Below are 16,954 nucleotides of genomic sequence, written 5' to 3'. Positions count from 1 at the left end.
GCTTTCACCACTCCAGCCCACACTTGGCATTGCGCATGGTGATTTTAGGCTTGTGTGCGGATGCTTGGCCATGGAAACCCATTTCATCAAGCTCCCGACTAACAGTTATTGTGCTGACATTGCTTCCAGAGGCGGTTTGGAACTCAATAAAGTGTTGCAACTGAGAACATACTATTTTTACGCGCTATGCGCTTGTGTGGCCTACCAATTTGCGGCTAAGCCGTTGTTGCTCCTAGACTTTTCTACTTCATAATAACAGCACTTACAGTTGACCGGGGCAGCTCTAGCAGGGCTCGTCTGTAGCAACCATTTCATAATAATAATTGAACACTCACAATCACTTGATGAAAAGGGCTTTGCTGCTTACAGTACATAGTCTATGCACAGTCAACATACAACTGCTTAATCATTTCCCAGGAATGGTTAATGATTTGATGAATGAGATCCAACCAATCGAGTGCTTATAACATTCAGTAATAAGAGAATCAAACTCGCATTGCATGAGATTAACCATCTCTCACGCTCTTCTTCACTTCTCAACAGATGCTGACTGGCCACAATGACATTTACCTGCTGAAGGACATGGACAGCGACACGATGGTGGAGAGATTAGAAGAACACGTTGGAGGAGTGGTTATTAACAGTGATACAGTCCGTAGCTAGAGAGAATTCACAGGGGTGACCTAACATGGAGGATGCAGTGCGCCTCCTGTGCCTTAGTACCAGCCAGACCTTCGTAAGTGCCCATCCTCATCATCTGACCCTTACAAGAAGCCTTGAACCCCTCACTTGACATTCCACTAGGCAGGTAGCCTAACTATGATTGGCATTATATGAAGGTTAGGCCTATGATCAAGTTTACCCCAATGAGTTGATGGTTTTTAACATGTCGAGCATGCTTGATCAACGTGGCACTTTAAAAATTCGGCAAATGAGCCGGCTTTTTCACGGGACAGCATTTTTATGACTTTGAAAAGCTGTGATCATTTTATATGGGAAATACACTGTGTGTAATGAGTTTGTTACAAAAAAGGCAATTGCCACCAATATATATGCATGTACGTTGTAGAATTTAAATTTTTTTATGAACACACAGAGAACTTCATTTTCGTAAGACTTTATCAGAGCAAGCACTTAAAGGGCCAATTCACAGTTGTTACAACCATTTTTGAGCGTATAAATTAATGATATACACTGAGTACACAAACTATTAGGAAGACCTCCCCACAACCCCCTTTGCCCTGAGAACAGACTCAATTTGTCGGGGCTTGGACAGGAATGCTGGTACATGGTGACTCCAATGCTTCCCACAGTTGGCTAGATGTCCTTTGGTTTGTGGACCATTTTTGATACATACGGGAAACCGTTGAGCGTTAAAAAAACAGTAACGCTGCAGTTCTTGACAGAAACTGGTGCGCCTGGCACCTACTACCATATCCTGTTAAAAGGTACTTGAATCTTTTGTCTTGCGCATTCACCATCTGAATGGCACAGATACAAAATCCATGTCTCAATTATCTCAAGGCTAAAAGTCATACACTGATTGAAGTGGATTTAACAAGTGACATCAATAAGATATCATAGCTTTCACCTGGATTTACCTGCTCAGTCTTTCATGGAAAGAGCAGGTGTTCTTAATGTTTCGTATTCTCATTGTATATCAATTGTTTCTTGAAGAATATTACTTAGAAATGCCTCATGACCATAGTTCAGTCGTACCCCATCAGAACACAGTACATCAAATCTTGGAGGGTCAGTCCTTGCATCCATAGCGCGGTCTATGAATTTAAGTGGTTACATTTCTCCAGGCCCATCCCTCAGCTTTTTATCAAAACAGCTTTGTCTGCTTTGTTATTGTTTCAAGTGCGGATTGGCCCTTTAAGAACAATTTCCTAACCCAGTTGCTCTGGCACTTGCAATTATAACTCCCCAGGGCTCCTGAGTGGCGCAGCGGTCTAAGGCACTGCATCTCAGTGCAAGGGGCGTCACTACAGTCCCTGGTACGAATCCAGGCTGCATCACATCATGCCGTGATTGGGAGTCCCATAGGGCGGCGCACAATTGGCCCAGCGTCGTCCGTAATTGTAAATAAGAATTTGTTCTTAACTGACTTTCCTAGTTAAATAAAGGTTACTTTTTTAAAAAGTAAAAAATAACTGGAATATCTTGGCCACGTTTTTATTTATTAATTTAAAAAAAGAAGGTATGCGCCCACTGCCCGGCTTAAACTGGGGCAGGGGTGTTCAAAATAAGTCTACATTTTATTTATAAAACAAAATTTATCACACTCAAGGTGCTAATAGATAAATATTTTAGATTTTGTGTGGAGTCATTTAAAATTTTCTACAAATGTCCTGCTTGCTATTTTGGTCATTCCCTCCAAAGCACCCCAGTAAAACTAAAGCTTTGGCTTTACAGTGAAAGGCATAAAAGCAGCCCACATGCCCAAATTATCCCATTTCCTTAAAATAATTTCTCAGGGAAAATGTTAATGTGATACTAACAATTGTACTGACCTCTTTCTGTGAATTCAGTGTTTTTGTTAGTACAAAACTCTACCCATTGAAATTCTGTTGAAGTTTAAATTCATACCCAAAGCCCAATATAATGAAAGATGCAGGCTTTTTTTGCTTCTTGACGCGGTCTATGAAGTTAGAGGTGTCACTGCTAAATACAGCTGATGACCATTGTAGAATTTACATATATTTATAGACTGACATTTTGAGAGTAGATCTATCTTAAATAGGTCTCTGCGTGTGCATGATCACACCACTTTAGTAAAGTCATTACCCTGGATTGTTTTAATTATGAAATCTTCATACAGAAGTCATTCACTTGTATGGTTTACATGTTTAGATATGACATTTATTTTTAATGTGGAATGTTATGTATGTACTATAAAGCCAGCATTTGTATTTGGTCAATTTAACAATCGCATAGATATCTTGACTTTATTTTTTATATATATCTTTTTCAAAGGAAACTAAAGTATCAACAGTTTGTGGCTGTTAAGTTTTGCTGGTACCATACATTTTTGATGAATAAAATGACATCATGCCAAATAAAATAGCTTTCTGTTTTTTTGTCACTTTCCACTAATTTCCCTATGTACAAACTCATTAACGGGATTATATATTTTTTTTTAACAGTCCGGATACTGAAAATATCATCTTTGAGACCCGTTGAGCTTCATGAGGTTTTTGTCAATACTTCTCTTTAGGGAAGTGAACGTTCTTTATAGTAAGGGTTACATGGAGAAAATCGGGCCGCTCTGAAATGAAATTGGATGGCTCTCCCTTAAGCAAAATATATTTTATCTAAACCCTCCCCCAACGCTTGGGGGGAAAAAACAAATAACCATCCCCTATACCCAAAATAATAATTAAATCAAAGTGGATAGCAGAGAACATTCCTACCATTTTCCCTCACTTCCTGGACAGATTAGAGCCTTAGATAAGCAGCCTTAGAAACTGTTCTTCATCCTGTAAGCATTACATGAGGAGTTGATAGCACAGATGGCTGCAGGCCAGAAAGTTGGCCAGAAAGTTGTGGGTTCGCAGACCACCGTGGACAAGAGTAGGGGTGGAATGAATGTCTTTATAGTAAAAGCATTGCATGGATCTATCATTTTATTTGCAGGTCTGAGGAAAACTGGCCTTTTTCTAAAAATGTCATGCAATTCTACATATTAGCAGAATTTTTTAATACCACACAAATGACCAAAATTACAGGCCTCTCTGTCCATTCTTATCTTATTTCTACAATGCTAAATCAGTGTGTCTTGTTGGCAAACAATTAAATCTGCGACAATCAATAGGAATCTGAGTATTTTAGTGGTATCATAGTATTTTCAAAAGTTAGGTTTACTTTTCCACCCCAGACAGAGTAGGCCTACCAATGCAGAAATATGTAAGCTTTGACTACTGGCTACTCTTCTTCTGTGACTTAACTCAATGAGAGTTGGTCATAAGTGTTTACCTAAAAGCTGTCTGGGTTTTTATTTTATTTCACCTTTATTTAACCAGGTAGGCCAGCTGAGAACAAGTTTAAATTACAACTGCGACCTGGCCAAGATAAAGCAAAGCAGTGCGACAAAAACAACACAGTTACAAATGGGCTAAACAATCGTACAGTCAATAACACAATAGAACATCTGTATACAGTGTGTGCAAATGAAGTAAGGAGGTAAGGCAATAAATAGGCCATCGTGGCGAAGTAATTACAATTTAGCTATTAACACTGGAGTGATAGATGTGCAGATCAGGATGTGCAAGTATAAATACTGGTGTGCAAAAGAGCAGAAAAAAAACAAATATGGGGATGAGGTATGTAGTTGGTTGGATGGGATATGTACAGCTGCAGCGATCGGTAAGCTGCTCTGACAGCCAATGCTTGATGTTAGTGAGGGAGGTATGTCTCCAACTTCAGTCATTTTTGCAATTCGTTCCGGTCATGGCAGCAGAGAACTGGAAGGAAAGGCGGCCAAAGGAGGTGTTGGCTTTGGGGATGACCAGTGAAATATACCTGCTGGAGCGTGTGCTACGGGTGGGTGTTACTATGATGACCAGTGAGCTGAGATAAGGCGGAGCTTTACCTAGCAAAGACTTATAGATGACCTGGTTCCAGTGTGTTTGGCGACGAATATGTAGCGAGGACCAGCCATCGAGAGCATACAGGTCGCAATGGTGGGTAGTATATGGGGCTTTGGTGACAAAACTGATGGCACTGTGATAAGACTGCATCCAATTTGCTGAGTAGAGTGTTTGGAAATAGGAAGCCGATTCTAGATTTAACTTTGGATTGGAGATGCTTGACGTGAGTCTGGAAGGAGAGTTTACAGTCTATTCAGACATCTAGGTATTTATAGTTGTCCACATATTCTAAGTCAGAACCGTCTAGAGTAGTGATGCTAGGCGTGTTGGTGCGGGCAGCGATCGGTTGAAGAGCATGCATTTAGTTTTACTAGCGTTTAAGGGCAGCTGGAGGCCACGGAAGGAGTGTTGTATGGCAATGAAGCTCGTTTGGAGGTTTGTTAACACAGTGTCCAAAGAAGGGTCAGATGTATACAGAATGGTGTCGTCTGCGTAGAGGTGGATCAAAGAATCACCCGCAGCAAGAGCGACATCATTGATATATACAGAGATAAGAGTCGGCCCGAGAATTAAACCCTGTGGTACCCCCATAGAGAGGTCCGGACAACAGACCCTCCGATTTAAACATCTATTGTACAGAAAGTGAATAGCTTAATCAATTGATAGTAACAGAATTAGATTACTTCCCAAGCAAAGTCTATTTTTCTTCTCGGCTATAGAAGGTTGTAGCTCAGCCTCAATGTCAAAGACACGAGGCAATGATATTCCCATATGCATTGGAGTCGTGTCTTTCCCGGGTGTTTTACAGCATAAAGCATCACGGACCAAAGCGCTGTTATAGATCATGCTTTTTGCCATTTTCGTAAATAAAAGGTAGGCATACCCTCTCATTACCCCTCAATTCGAGTCTTGGATTTAACTTAGCTTACCTCCGTGACAGTGAAGGGCTGTTATTTAAAGAGTGCATGGTGGGTTTTTTAAACAAATATTTATTTAAGTCAGTTAAGAACAAATTCTTATTTACAATAACGGCCTAACCCGGATGACGCTGGGCCAATTGTGCACTGCCCTATGGGACAGCCTGGAATCGAACCAGGGTCTGTAGTGACTCCTCTAGCACTGAGATGCAGTGCCTTAGACCAACAAATCTATGGATAGACTATTTTTGTCTGTCAAACAGGTACGCCTACCTCTTTCGTAAATAGGCTCCAACACAAAGCTCTCTTATTGTTAAGTCTAATTAACATTAAGACTATGAATGAATTACACCTACTCGAATTTGCCTACCTACAGCACCATGAGCTGTCTGTCCATTTCCGATTGACTGTACTGCAGCTGTTGCTTCAAGTTTCAGCACCACAATGTAAGTTACTCGAATCTGGCTTATTGTGAGGACAGTAACTCTGATAAATACATAATGGGCAAGAAACAGTTTTTACTGAAATCAATTATAGTTGTAGGACGCTATCAAAGTTGACCTTTGTTCCTCATCTTTGCGCTCTCCTCAAACTGAACAGAACATAGGCTAGTATGTGTGCATTTTTTTTGGACTAGGCCTAATCATAAATTATTTTCGGAAGAAGCCTTTGACTCTCCTCCTAAATTGCCACTGTAGACCTACCTACACAGCACACAAAAAAAGTTTTCGATCAGCAAGAGCAGGCCAGGACTCAGGGTTGGAATATCTATTGCAGCCTCATTGTATTTACACCATCACAGCAGCTTTCTTAGAAATGTATCTTTGCTCTTTGCTTCTCCGAGTATGCACTTCGTAGCCTATAGGCTATAGATCATATGATTGTCACCACACTAAATGGCCTATAAGCACACTTGACATTGCGCATCCAGGCACACATTGATATATAGCCTTATAAGCAACAAATTATTGAAAAATATTGAAATTTCATCAATTACAGATTACATGACCCTCCCCTGGACTAGAGTTCATTTAAAAAAATACTAAACCCTCCCCTTGACTGAAATTGAAAAATCATGACCCTCCCCCATTTTCTTCCAGGTAACCATTCTGTACATTTCAATCCATCCCCTAGAAGAGTTAGTAGTGTGCGGATAGGTGGTTGAAAATAACCTTTTACCTACTTCTGTACCTGTTAATTAAATAAAAACTTAACCCATATTTCAAAGTAGAGTTTAGAAAATAACCAATATTATTTATTATATAATAACAATAACACTACATGGTGAGGCTGACAATGGTCAATGAGTGGATCGGCTATAGGAGTTTATGGGCGTGCTGGTCGCCTTCAAGGTGGCATTTTACTGGTGGTTTACAGCAGGTGTCTAGCAATGAGGTAATGATTGAAATGGAATGAATGTGCCACTCGACTTCCTCTGAAATGTACTAACCTTCTTCAAAGTGACTGCCAGATAAAAATGCTGCCCATCTTAAATGACACCCTCACCAAAATAAATGACTTGACATGAATGGAATGTTATTTTGACAGATATAATCCATTCTATGATTTCTATTTCTAAGGGTAGAATGCAGAAATGGCAGGCATGGAGCGTTTTCTGGTGATGTCACTTGCTGATTGGCTAGTAGGCTCACTTGCTGTCTTTACCTGGGTCCGTGGGGGCAAGGTATTGTTTGTACATAGAGTAGATCACCCCTACAAATAGACAAACATTACAGTCATGTTAGTGTTCCATTTTATGGTAGTGGTACGTGTATAAGGGAACAACACAGTCTTGTGTGATACATGTTGCTCCTGTAAATTGATTAAGAGATATTAGCTGTTGGGCCTGTGTATCTGTTATACAGCACATATTGGATTAGGACTTACCTAATGTCATTGCGCCTACTATAAAGCCTTGAGCTCCAACACGCATGTGGATGAGGTGGACTGACATCTTTGTGTCTCCCCGCGACTTGAGCCTCCACAGACCAAAGGCGACCACTGCAGCGCATCCTGCCATGCCTGTAAAAAAAACACATGGGAAATGCAATGATGGTCTGGTTGTATGATATCGAACCTTAGAACCAGGGTTGGAAAAGTGGATTACAATTTATTCCATGACTGACTGGCATTCAATCAAACATGCACTATGAAAAAGTTCCGCTGCGGTGAAACCACCAACATAATTCATGCTCTTCACTTACCTATTGGGACAAACGGAGACTCCTTCGCTTTCCTCATAAATTTCGATTCATTCTCATCATATGTTGGCATATCTTGGTTGGAGGACATGGTGACTGCTGGGAGGAGAGGCTGACATAAGGAATACTGGCTTGAATAACACACAGTCCAACTTCTATCCCTCACTAATTACAGTAGGTACTATAGTCTTGTCATACACACTACTGTTGGTAAAATATAATGTACAGTGTCTTCGGAAAGTATTCAGACCCCTCCGTTTTGTTACGTTACAGCCTTATTCTAAAATTGACAAACATTTGGTTTTCCTTAATCTAGACACAATACCCCACAATGACAAAGCAAAAACAGGTTTTGACAAATAATACAACTGAAATAACACATTTACATAGGTATTCAGACCCTTCACTCAGTACTTTGTTGAAGCACCTTTGGCAGTGATTACAGCCTTGATTCTTCTTGGGTATGATGCTACAAGCTTGGTACACGTGTATTTGGGGAGTTTCTCCCATTCTTCTCTGCAGATCTTCTCCAGCTCTGTCAGGCTGGGTGGGGAGCATCGCTGCACATCTATTTTAAGGTCTATCCAGAGATGTTCGATCAGCTTGAAGTCCTGGCTCTGGCTGGGCCACTCAAGAACATTCAGCAACTTGTCCTGAAGCCACTCCTGCATTGTCTTGGCTGTGTGCTTAGGGTTGTTGTCCTGTTGGAAGGTGAACCTTTGTGCCTGTCAGGTCCTGAGCGCTCTGGAGCAGGTTTTTATCAAGGATCTCTCTGTACTTTGCTCCGGTCATCTTTCCCTCGATCCTGACAAGTCTCCCAGTCCCTGCCGCTGAAAAACATCCCCACAGCTTGATGCGCTGCCACCACCATGCGTCACCGTAGGGATGGTGACAGGCTTCCTCCAGACGTGACACTTGGCATTCAGGCCAAAGAGTTCAATCTTGGTTTCATCAGACCAGAGAATCTTGTTTCTCATGGTCTGAGTCTTTAGCTGCCTTTTGGCAAACTCCAAGCGGGCTGTCATTTGCCTTTTACTGAAGAGTGGCTTCCGTCTGGCCACTATGGTGGACTGCTCTAGAGATGGTTGTCCTTCTGGAAGGTTTATCAACAGAGGAACTCTAGAGAGAGCTCTGTCAGAGTGACCATTGGGCTTGACCAAGGCACTCCTCCCCCGATTACTCATCTCTAGGAAGAGTCTTGGTGGTTCCAAACTTCTTCTATTTAAGAATGATGAAGGCCACTGAGTTCTTGGGGACCTTCAATACTGCAGAAATGTTTTCGTACCCTTCCCCAGATCTGTGCCTCGACACAATCCTGTCTCGGAGCTCTACGACAATTCGTTCAACCTCGTGGCTTGGTTTTTTGCTCTGACCTGCACTGTCAACTGTGGGCCCTTATATAGACAGGTGTGTGCCATTCTAAATCATGTCCAATCAATTTAAATTTACCACAGGTGGACTCCAAGTTGTAGAAATGTTTCACAGATGATAAATGGAAACAGGATGCACCTGAGCTCAACTTCGAGTCTCATAGCAAAGGGAATGAATACATGTAAAAAGGGAGGTTATTTTTAATACATTTGCAAAATGTTCTAGCAACCTGTTTTCGCTTTGTTATTATGTGTAGATTTGAGGATTTTTTTGTTATATATTTTTTTGGAATAAGGCTAACATAACAATGTGGAAAGTCAAGGGGTCTGAATACTTTCCGAAGGCACTGCAAAGATACTCATTTAATTATAATACATTTATATTCCAGATGCATTTGCTTATAACAAATATCCCTTTGCCACATAACGCTACTTAGCTACGTGACACAAAGCAGGAACATGCCTTGAACTTATACATTTGTTTACTATTCAACTTACTGCAGTACAGTAGACGAGGGATGGACCCAGAGTTTAGAGCTTCAGCCCGGTGGCTTGATGTGGCATTTTAAACTACGGCGTTTGACAATAATTTACAGTCACTGCTTTGTGTTAATGTTTTAATGTTTTTAATGTTTTTTATTGCAAGTTATTTGTCCTCGTGACCTTAGAATGTCACCTAACGTTACAAGCTAGCTAGTATCCCAGACAAGGACAGAATCCCAAAAGACAGTCCTAATCATCTATAAAGCTAGGATGGAGCAGCATTTACAGTGAGAGTACAAATTATTACACGGCCATTCGAGTGAGCTTTATACTATTGGTTAATTACTTACATTCGATCTGTCGAAAGATCCCGATAAAGAAGCAATGTTTTGGCTGCGTTTGCTCTCTGTTTCAACCTCTGAAGTCATGCAAAGATAGTGATGTCCATTTCCCGTGACCTCGTTTCCGTATCACGCAATATTTCTACCCCGATAGAAAAGCTACGGTAACGTTAGTGTACCGTAATACACCGTAATAACGTGCATATAAGGACAACATTATCGAATATTTGTATATTTTTTTCAACATACGATGTGATATGTAGGTAGGTTACAGTGATTTTTGGAAGCTATTAATTTGTTTATTTAAAATGAATAAGAGGTGCTGATTGATCAGTCAGCAAGTTATGCCTGGGTCAGCAAGGTGTAGTAGCCGTATGCCTATCGCACTCAATTGTTTTTTATTATTTGTATTTAACTTTTATGTAACTAAGCAAGTCAGTTATGAACAAATTCTTATTTACAATGACGGGCAAAGGCCTCCTGCTGGGACGGGTGCTGGGATAATAATATATATATATATATATATATATATATATATATATATATATATACAGTGCCTTGCCAAAGTATTCGGCCCCCTTGAACTTTGCGACCTTTTGCCACATTTCAGGCTTCAAACATAAAGATATAAAACTGTATTTTTTTGTGAAGAATCAACAACAAGTGGGACACAATCAAGATGTGGAACGACATTTATTGGATATTTAAAACTTTTTTAACAAATCAAAAACTGAAAAATTGGGCGTGCAAAATTATTCAGCCCCTTTACTTTCAGTGCAGCAAACTCTCTCCAGAAGTTCAGTGAGGATCTCTGAATGATCCAATGTTGACCTAAATGACTAATGATGATAAATACAATCCACCTGTGTGTAATCAAGTCTCCGTATAAATGCACCTGCACTGTGATAGTCTCAGAGGTCCGTTAAAAGCGCAGAGAGCATCATGAAGAACAAGGAACACACCAGGCAGGTCCGAGATACTGTTGTGAAGAAGTTTAAAGCCGGATTTGGATACAAAAGGATTTCCCAAGCTTTAAAGATCCCAAGGAGCACTGTGCAAGCGCTAATATTGAAATGGAAGGAGTATCAGACCACTGCAAATCTACCAAGACCTGGCCGTCCCTCTAAACTTTCAGCTCATACAAGGAGAAGACTGATCAGAGATGCAGCCAAGAGGCCCATGATCACTCTGGATGAACTGCAGAGATCTACAGCTGAGGTGGGAGACTCTGTCCATAGGACAACAATCAGTCATATATTGCACAAATCTGGCCTTTATGGAAGAGTGGCAAGAAGAAAGCCATTTCTTAAAGATGTCCATAAAAAGTGTTGTTTAAAGTTTGCCACAAGCCACCTGGGAGACACACCAAACATGTGGAAGAAGGTGCTCTGGTCAGATGAAACTAAAATTGAACTTTTTGGCAACAATGCAAAATGTTATGTTTGGCGTAAAAGCAACACAGCTCATCACCCTGAATACACCATCCCCACTGTCAAACATGGTGGTGGCAGCATCATGGTTTGGGCCTGCTTTTCTTCAGCAGGGACAGGGAAGATGGTTAAAATTGATGGGAAGATGGATGGAGCCAAATACAGGACCATTCTGGAAGAAAACCTGATGGAGTCTGCAAAAGACCTGAGAATGGGACGGAGATTTGTCTTCCAACAAGACAATGATCCAAAACATAAAGCAAAATCTACAATGGAATGGATCAAAAATAAACATATCCAGGTGTTAGAATGGCCAAGTCAAAGTCCAGACCTGAATCCAATCGAGAATCTGTGGAAAGAACTGAAAACTGCTGTTCACAAATGCTCTCCATCCAACCTCACTGAGCTCAAGTTGTTTTGCAAGGAGGAATGGGAAAAAATGTCAGTCTCTCGATGTGCAAAACTGATAGACATACCCCAAGCGACTTACAGCTGCTACAAAGTATTAACTTAAGGGGGCTGAATAATTTTGCACGCCCAAATTTTTCAGTTTTTGAATTGTTAAAAAAGTTTGAAATATCCAATAAATGTCGTTCCACTTCATGATTGTGTCCCACTTGTTGTTGATTCTTCACAAATAAATACAGTTTTATATCTTTGTTTGAAGCCTGAAATGTGGCAAAAGGTCGCAAAGTTCAAGGGGGCCGAATACTTTCGCAAGGCACTGTATATAGGACAAAACATATCACGATAAGAGAGAAACCAAAACGCTACATAAAGAGAACTAAGACAACAACATCTCATGGCAGCAACACAACATGGGAGCAGCACAAAACATGGCACACACATTGAGCACAGACAACAGCACAAAAGGCAAGAAGGTAGAGAGAACAATACATCACGCGAAGCAGCCACAACTGTCGTGAGTGTCCATAATTTAGTCTTTGAATTAAGAAATTGAGATAAAACTGTAGTTTGACTGTTTTTTGTAGCTCGTTCCAGTCGCAAGCTACAGACCGTTAACAGAATGTGACTGGCAGAACTGGTGTTGGATGAGGGCTGAAGTAGTTATCTCGGATAGGAGGGAGTCAGGCCCTAATCTCTGGTGATGCTTACCGTCTGAATACACACGGGGGTGCCCGCGAGGTAAAACAAGTGTCTTGTGTCAACCAGAGAGGATCTTTGCCTCGACAGTTATTTATAATACTTGCCACAGTTTTTAAAAAAACATTTTATTGCTTATTTGCTGTTGTTGCAGTTACATTTATTGCACTCGCAAGTTATTCCATTCTGTCTTATGATGACATCCTTATAAATAATGAAAGTCTCTGCACATACATCATTTCTACATTAATTTTTTTTATTTTTTATTCTTCCTCAAACATCTATTCCATTTTACAGGTAGGCCAACTGGTGTTACTCTACAAAGGGGTTCTCCATGAAATCCCTTATTTTCCCAAAGTGAGCAGTCTGCACTGCTGGACAGTGAGATTGCTTTAGGATTTATGTAAAAATGGGAGGTTTTTCTCGCATTTTCTTTCCTTCTCTCCCCCACCTCTCTGATTCAGAGGGTTAAATGCAAAATACACATTTCAGTTGAATACATTCAGTTGTACAACTTCTGTCTCCCTCAATCTCTCGATTTGGGCATTTTTGTTTGCTTCCGTTGTTTTATCACCTCTTTTTACTACGCCTCTCTCCGGGCTGTCTCTCTCGTTCTGTAGTTCTCTTATTCCCACTTTCTCTCTATCCTCCTGTTCCACTCTGCCCAGGCATCACAGTTTGCATTCTCGGCCCCTTTTCCTGGAACCAGGGCTCTACAGCAGAGGCCACCTCAGGACAGGATGGCAAGGAGGGGGAGCAGTCTTCCTGCAAATCACATGGTACAGGAGGTGTCTTTACTTCATGAGTTCAGCTTGTGGTCTACGATGTAGTTGAAATATAAATATATTTCAAAACAAATCAAATGTATTTATATAGCCCTTCGTACATCAGCTGATATCTCAAAGTGCTGTACGTGTCTGCTTGCCCCACCCTTGTGAGTTCTGGTGTTCTCTACTTATCCTGTCTCCCTCTCTTCAGCCCCCTCGTTCCTGCCAGACACTGAGGATCACGTGACCTCTGTATAGGTTTTCCATAAATTCCTCACATTCAACCAATAGGTATCCAGTATCACACCCTTCTATTTCCCTGTTACTTCACTGTTCTGCTGCCTGCACATGTGTGCTCTCTCTTCCCCTATAGGTCAATGTATTGGTTTACTGTATATAGTGCCAGACCTCGCACAATGCAGCGCACACTGTATTGCTCAGGCATATTTGGGACAGGTTGTTGGAGTATGTTTTCAGAGTGAGATATTACAGTTGAAATTAGAAGTTTACATGCACCTTAGCCAAATACATTTCAACTCAGTTCTTCACATTTCCTGACATTGATTTAATCTTAGTAAAAATTCACTGTCTTAGGTCAGTTAGGATCACCACTTTATTTTAAGAATGTGAAATGTCAGAATGATTTATTTAAGATTTTCTTTCTTTAATCATATTCCCATTTGGTCAGAAGTTTACATACACTCAATTAGTGTTTAGTAGCATTGCCTTTAAATTGTTTAACTTGAGTAAAACATTTTGGGTAGCCTTCCACAAGCTTCCCACAATAAGTTGGGTGAATTTTGGCCCATTCCTCCTGACAGAGCTGATGTAACTAAGTCATGCTCGCACACGCTTTTTCAGTTCTGCCCACAAATTGTCTATAGGATTGAGGTCAGGTCTTTGTGTTGGCCACTCCAATACCTTGAGTTTGTTGTCCTTAAGCCATTTTGCCACAACTTTGGAATTATGCTTGGGTTCATTGTCCATTTAGAAGACCCATTTGCTACCAAGCTTTAACTTCCTGACTGATGTCTTGAGATGTTGCGTCAATATATCCACATAACTCTCCTCATGCCTCATGATGCCATATATTTTGTGAAGTGCACCAGTCCCTCCTGCAGCAAAGCACCCCACAACATGATGCTGCCAATCGGTTCACGGTTGGGATGGTGTTCTTCGGCTTGCAGCGTCCCCCTTTTTCCTCCAAACATAACGATGCTCATTATGGCCATACAGTTCTATTTTTGTTTCATCAGACCAGAGGACATTTCTCCAAAAAGTATGATCTTTGTCCCCATGTGCAGTTGCAAACCGTAGTCTGGCTTTTTTATGGCAGTTTTGGAGCAGTGGTGTCTTCCTTGCTGAGCGGCCTTTCAGGTTATGTCGATATAGGACTCGTTTTACTGTGGATATAGATACTTTTGGACCTGTTTCCTCCAGCATTTTCACAAGGTCCTTAGCTGTTGTTCTGGGATTGATTTAGCGCTTTTTGCACCAAAGTCCGTTCATCTCTAGGAGACAGAACGTGTCTCCATCCTGAGCGGTATGACTGCTGCGTGGTCCCATGGTGTTTATACTTGCATACTATTGTTTGTACAGATGAACATGGTACCTTCAGGCGTTTGGAAATTGCTCCTAAGGATGAACCAGACTTGTGGAGGTCTACATTTTTTTTCTGAGGTCTTGGCTGATTTCTTTTGATTTTCCCATGATGTCAAGCAAAGAGGCACTGAGTTTGAAGGTAGGCCTTGAAATGCATCCACAGGTACACCTCCAATTGACTCAAATTAGGTCAATTAGCCTATCAGAAGCTTCTAAAGCCATGATATAATTTTCTGGAATTTTCCGAGCTGTTTAAAGGCACAGTAAATTTAGTGTATGTAAACTTCTGACCCACTGGAATTGTGATACAGAAAAATTACTTGTCATGCTAAAACTAGTTTGTTATCAAGAAATTTGTGGGGTGGTTGAAGAATGAGTTTTAATGACTCCAACCTAAGTGTATGTAAACTTCCGAATTCAATTTTACATGTGAAGGTTTACTCAATGACATTAGTCCTCAGAGGCCATGATAAAACATTAGAATCAACATATAGAAAACAGATATCATTGTGATGTCAACCATAAGCCTATTCATCATTGGCTGCAATGCATTTAAAAAAAATGTATATCACAATGAAATGAATATAAATCATTTATCCAATCTGCAGCCTAGTCACACTGCTGTTTTTAATGAGCTTTGCTCTTATCAAAACACATCCTGTGTTCTTTGCTTGGTGTTTGTTAGAACTTATGCATGTTCACCTGTTATATTCTGTTTTCAGTAAATTCATTTATTTTCCAGCCGTGTTGAAAACCTTTGATTTCTACATGTCATCATCTCTTAAAAACGAATTCAACAAACCCTTAAACAAACATACCATCAATCATTGTTATGCAGACGGTGTTGCAGATATTCTATATTTCCAAACAACAATCAAACTATCTCTCTCTGCATAATGGAGAGAAAAATCTTAGAATTGACTTTGATGTGTTATTACATGCATGATTAAGAGGATATGTAGGTTAATCAGACAAGTGTGTACCTAATAATGTTTATAAGCAGTTTATAAGCAGTTTACAATCATACTCTGTATGACAATATAGAACAGGGGTCCCAATTTCATTCAGCCATGTGCCAATTTTCTCTTGAGCAGATGGTCGGTTGTCCAGAACATGTAAATTAACCACAAAAAACCTCACAGACAAAAACAGAATTTCAAAACATGATTACATTGGGATACGATCACATACGCCTCTCTATTTATACATGGGAATACTTGAACATATTTCCTAAATTAAAATTACCTTGAGCTGATTTCCTGTTAATTTCATGGTCTTTTATGTCCCCCCAAAAAACGATTGAAAGCGTTTTTGGGGGAAACCCTGACATAGAATATCAATCAAAAACCAAATAACTAGGGGGCGAAAACGGTCCTATAAATGCCGTTCTAAACGGGTTGAGCTAGGCTAATTTTAGCCTATGATGAAATTATAAAATGTGAATTGTAATCAAACGATTAGTGCTGCCACAAGGTCAAAACATAACAGTATGCAGACTTTATATTCTTCAGTTCAAATATTTCACATGGCAGTAATTTATTTTGTCCTCAATTGCCGCAGATAGATTATCATTTTTGGCAATAGGCCTTTGCATAGGCTTCAACCACATAGGTCTACTACTTAATGTATATATAAATAGCATTTAGAATAGTATTCAGCATTGAAATATGCAATTTATTAAATGTATATTAAATGTCAAACTCGTCTAAATAAGCATAGTCTACGGATATTAAACAAATTGGTCGTGAGCCATATGCTATATCGATAATGGGCGCATGTCTCTGCCCAGGCGTTGCTGACTGACGCCTGCCGGATTGTACAACGTCTGGATAGGTAGGCCTGTATCAGCTAACCAAATGATATGTTATAGTAATCTGTCAATCGGTGACACAGCACGCAACCATTGGTTGATGCATGCAACATCTGAGCAGGGAACGCAACCAAACATGGTCATTGCTAGGAGGGAAATTAACTTCAAAAGTCCCCCCTCCCCCTGTTCCTAACCTTAACCTAATTATCCTAACCTACTGCGTAACATTCAACGAAAAGTCCAATCTGAGGTTAATTTGACAAAAGATGGATCCCTTCTAGCCTGGACCATAAAACCTGGCCATATACCCTGCGACAACGAGTGAACACAGGAATGC

At 40.4% G+C, this 16,954-nt stretch overlaps 2 protein-coding genes across 7 annotated transcripts in view; one reads left to right on the top strand and one right to left on the bottom strand.

The window, feature by feature from the left end:
* The window catches only part of LOC118388691 (natural resistance-associated macrophage protein 2-like), a 45,766-nt gene extending 42,834 nt beyond the window's left edge, over nucleotides 1-2,932 (top strand). For all 4 annotated transcript variants that reach the window (XM_035778049.2, XM_035778047.2, XM_052527003.1 and 1 more), the window contains one exon: nucleotides 544-2,932. In XM_035778049.2, coding sequence (XP_035633942.1) covers nucleotides 544-663 — 120 coding nt within the window. In that variant the 3' untranslated portion in view covers nucleotides 664-2,932. The remainder of the gene's footprint in view (nucleotides 1-543) is intronic.
* A 3,805-nt stretch (nucleotides 2,933-6,737) lies between these two features.
* On the bottom strand, nucleotides 6,738-10,063 carry LOC118388690 (HIG1 domain family member 1A, mitochondrial-like). Of its 3 annotated transcripts, none has more exons than XM_035778045.2 (4): nucleotides 9,914-10,063; nucleotides 7,714-7,809; nucleotides 7,397-7,531; nucleotides 6,738-7,222 (listed from the first exon to the last, which is right to left on the bottom strand). In XM_035778045.2, exons 2-4 carry the CDS (start codon nucleotides 7,799-7,801, stop codon nucleotides 7,158-7,160), a joined length of 288 nt encoding a protein of 95 aa, XP_035633938.1. In that variant the 5' UTR covers nucleotides 7,802-7,809; nucleotides 9,914-10,063; the 3' UTR covers nucleotides 6,738-7,157. The 3 variants fall into 3 exon arrangements, with proteins under 3 accessions (XP_035633938.1, XP_035633937.1, XP_035633939.1); XM_035778044.1 differs by having other exon boundaries at nucleotides 7,714-7,822; nucleotides 9,914-10,062; XM_035778046.1 differs by having other exon boundaries at nucleotides 7,714-7,806; nucleotides 9,914-10,046.
* Between the last annotated feature and the right edge of the window lie 6,891 nt (nucleotides 10,064-16,954).

This window comes from Oncorhynchus keta, chromosome 10, assembly GCF_023373465.1.
Source record: "Oncorhynchus keta strain PuntledgeMale-10-30-2019 chromosome 10, Oket_V2, whole genome shotgun sequence".
In the NCBI taxonomy this organism is placed as follows: domain Eukaryota; kingdom Metazoa; phylum Chordata; class Actinopteri; order Salmoniformes; family Salmonidae; genus Oncorhynchus; species Oncorhynchus keta.
This window is presented reverse-complemented; position numbering and strand designations above follow the sequence as displayed.